Source organism: Panthera uncia, chromosome C2 (assembly GCF_023721935.1).
Source record: "Panthera uncia isolate 11264 chromosome C2, Puncia_PCG_1.0, whole genome shotgun sequence".
NCBI lineage: Eukaryota > Metazoa > Chordata > Mammalia > Carnivora > Felidae > Panthera > Panthera uncia.
The window spans coordinates 150,936,195-150,937,857 of record NC_064810.1 but is presented as its reverse complement, the minus strand read 5'-3'; the positions used below and the strand labels follow the sequence as shown (position 1 = coordinate 150,937,857).

The following is a 1,663-nucleotide window of genomic DNA, read 5'->3' as shown; positions in this document are numbered from 1 at the left end:
CGGCCGGTCCCGGGGGCTCCCGCGCCCGCCCCGCCGCCCCCGCGCCCCGCTGCCGGCTGCCAGTCCCGGCTGCCAGTCCCGCCCGTGCGCTGGGCCGGCCGGGGGGCCGCGGGCGTGCGCACCGGCGAGTCCGGGGGAGGGCGCGGGGGCGGCGGGGCGGGCGCGGGAGCCCCCGGGACCGGCCGCTGAGCGAGCACGCCGGCGTGCGGCGGGAAGGCCGGCCTCGCGGTTCCTCCGGGAGCCCAACTCCGTTCCCGCGCCGCCGCGATGATCCCCCCGAGCGGCGCCCGCGAGGACGGCGTGGACGGGCTGCCCAAGGAGGCGCCGAGCGCCGAGCAGCCGCCCTCTCCGGCATCCACCGGCAGCCAGGAATCCAAGGTACCGCGCGCACTCGCCCCAAGAGAGCACGAACTCACTCTCCTCCTGCCCTTCTCTGTGTCCACCGTCGTGTCCCCGGACCGGCGCCGGTGCCGGCGGGAGACGTGCCCCTAGCTGGAGCCGGGCTCCCCCGAGACCTGAATGTCGGGCGGGACGCGCGGAGAGCTGCTGGAGCGCGTCGCGTGGACCCGGCCTCCTGCCCACGCAGACCCGAGGCTGCGCGGGCTTCTCTCCCCCGGAGCGCACGCCGGGCGGTGCGCCCCGACTCCCGGGCTCGGAGAGACCGCTTTCGCGGGTGCTTGGCGGCCGGGCGGTTCCGTGCTTTCCGCCCGCCGGTGCCCCAAGCGCGGGGTGGGCGTTGAGCGGCTTCTGAAGGCTGAAGGAGGATAGACAGCGAGGGATGCGCCTGCGGAAGGGCCGGGGCGCCTGCGGCCGGCCGGGGGTTGTCTGTGTCCCGGGCGTCCCCGAGGCGAGACGTTTGGCTTAAGGCAAGGGCTCACCCCTGACTTCGGAGACGCCGCGCGAAGGGAAGAGCCGCGTGCGTGGGAAAGTTGGTGTTCCTCCTGTGGAAGTTAGTACGGGAAGAACTTACACTTGCTTTTGCGAGCGGCGCTAACGCGCACACACAAAGCCACCCCCGCAGCACCCCTGCGCGGTTCCGCTTCCTCTGAGACGCTGCTGGGCGCCAGGCACGTGCTTGGAAATCTTGGACGAGGAGGGCGTGAAATGGGGCCGCCGGCGGTGACCCGCCACATGGCCTCGCGGCCTGGGGTGAAAACCGTGCGACGGAGCTTGTGGTCGTGAGGGTTCCTTTACGTGCAGGGCTCCCGGCGCCTTGTGCGGATCTCCTCGTGAGCTCCCCAGGCATCTTCGGAATGCCGGGCAGGTCCTGTGCAGGAGCGAAGGCAAGGGGGATGCCGGTCTGGAGGGCAGGTCGGACGGGGCAGAGAGAAGCCTCATCCCTCTGTCCCTGTGCATACACCCGTCAGAGCCGTTGGCAAACCAACAGGATCAAAATCCCGGCTAAGCGGCTCTTGGTGTAAGTGCTGCTGGGCTCTGGGACACATCTCAGCCTCTGGCAGTAAACCATCAAAGAGAGCTTGGCATGTTGTTTTACTTTACTCTACTCTACTTTACTTTACTTTACTTTACTTTACTTTACTTTATTTTACTTTATTTTATTTTATTTTATTTTATTTTATTATTTTATTTTATTACTTTATTTTATTATTTTATTTTGTTTTATTTTATTATTTTATTTTGTTTTGTTTTATTTTATTATTTT

At 64.9% G+C, this 1,663-nt stretch overlaps 1 protein-coding gene across 1 annotated transcript in view; it reads left to right on the top strand.

Moving 5' to 3' along the window:
• Positions 1-147: 147 nt before the first annotated feature.
• Positions 148-1,663, top strand: part of STAC (SH3 and cysteine rich domain) — a 111,238-nt gene continuing 109,722 nt past the window's right edge. The window contains exon 1 of the mRNA XM_049629050.1: positions 148-378. Coding sequence (XP_049485007.1) covers positions 268-378 — 111 coding nt within the window. The 5' untranslated portion in view covers positions 148-267. The remainder of the gene's footprint in view (positions 379-1,663) is intronic.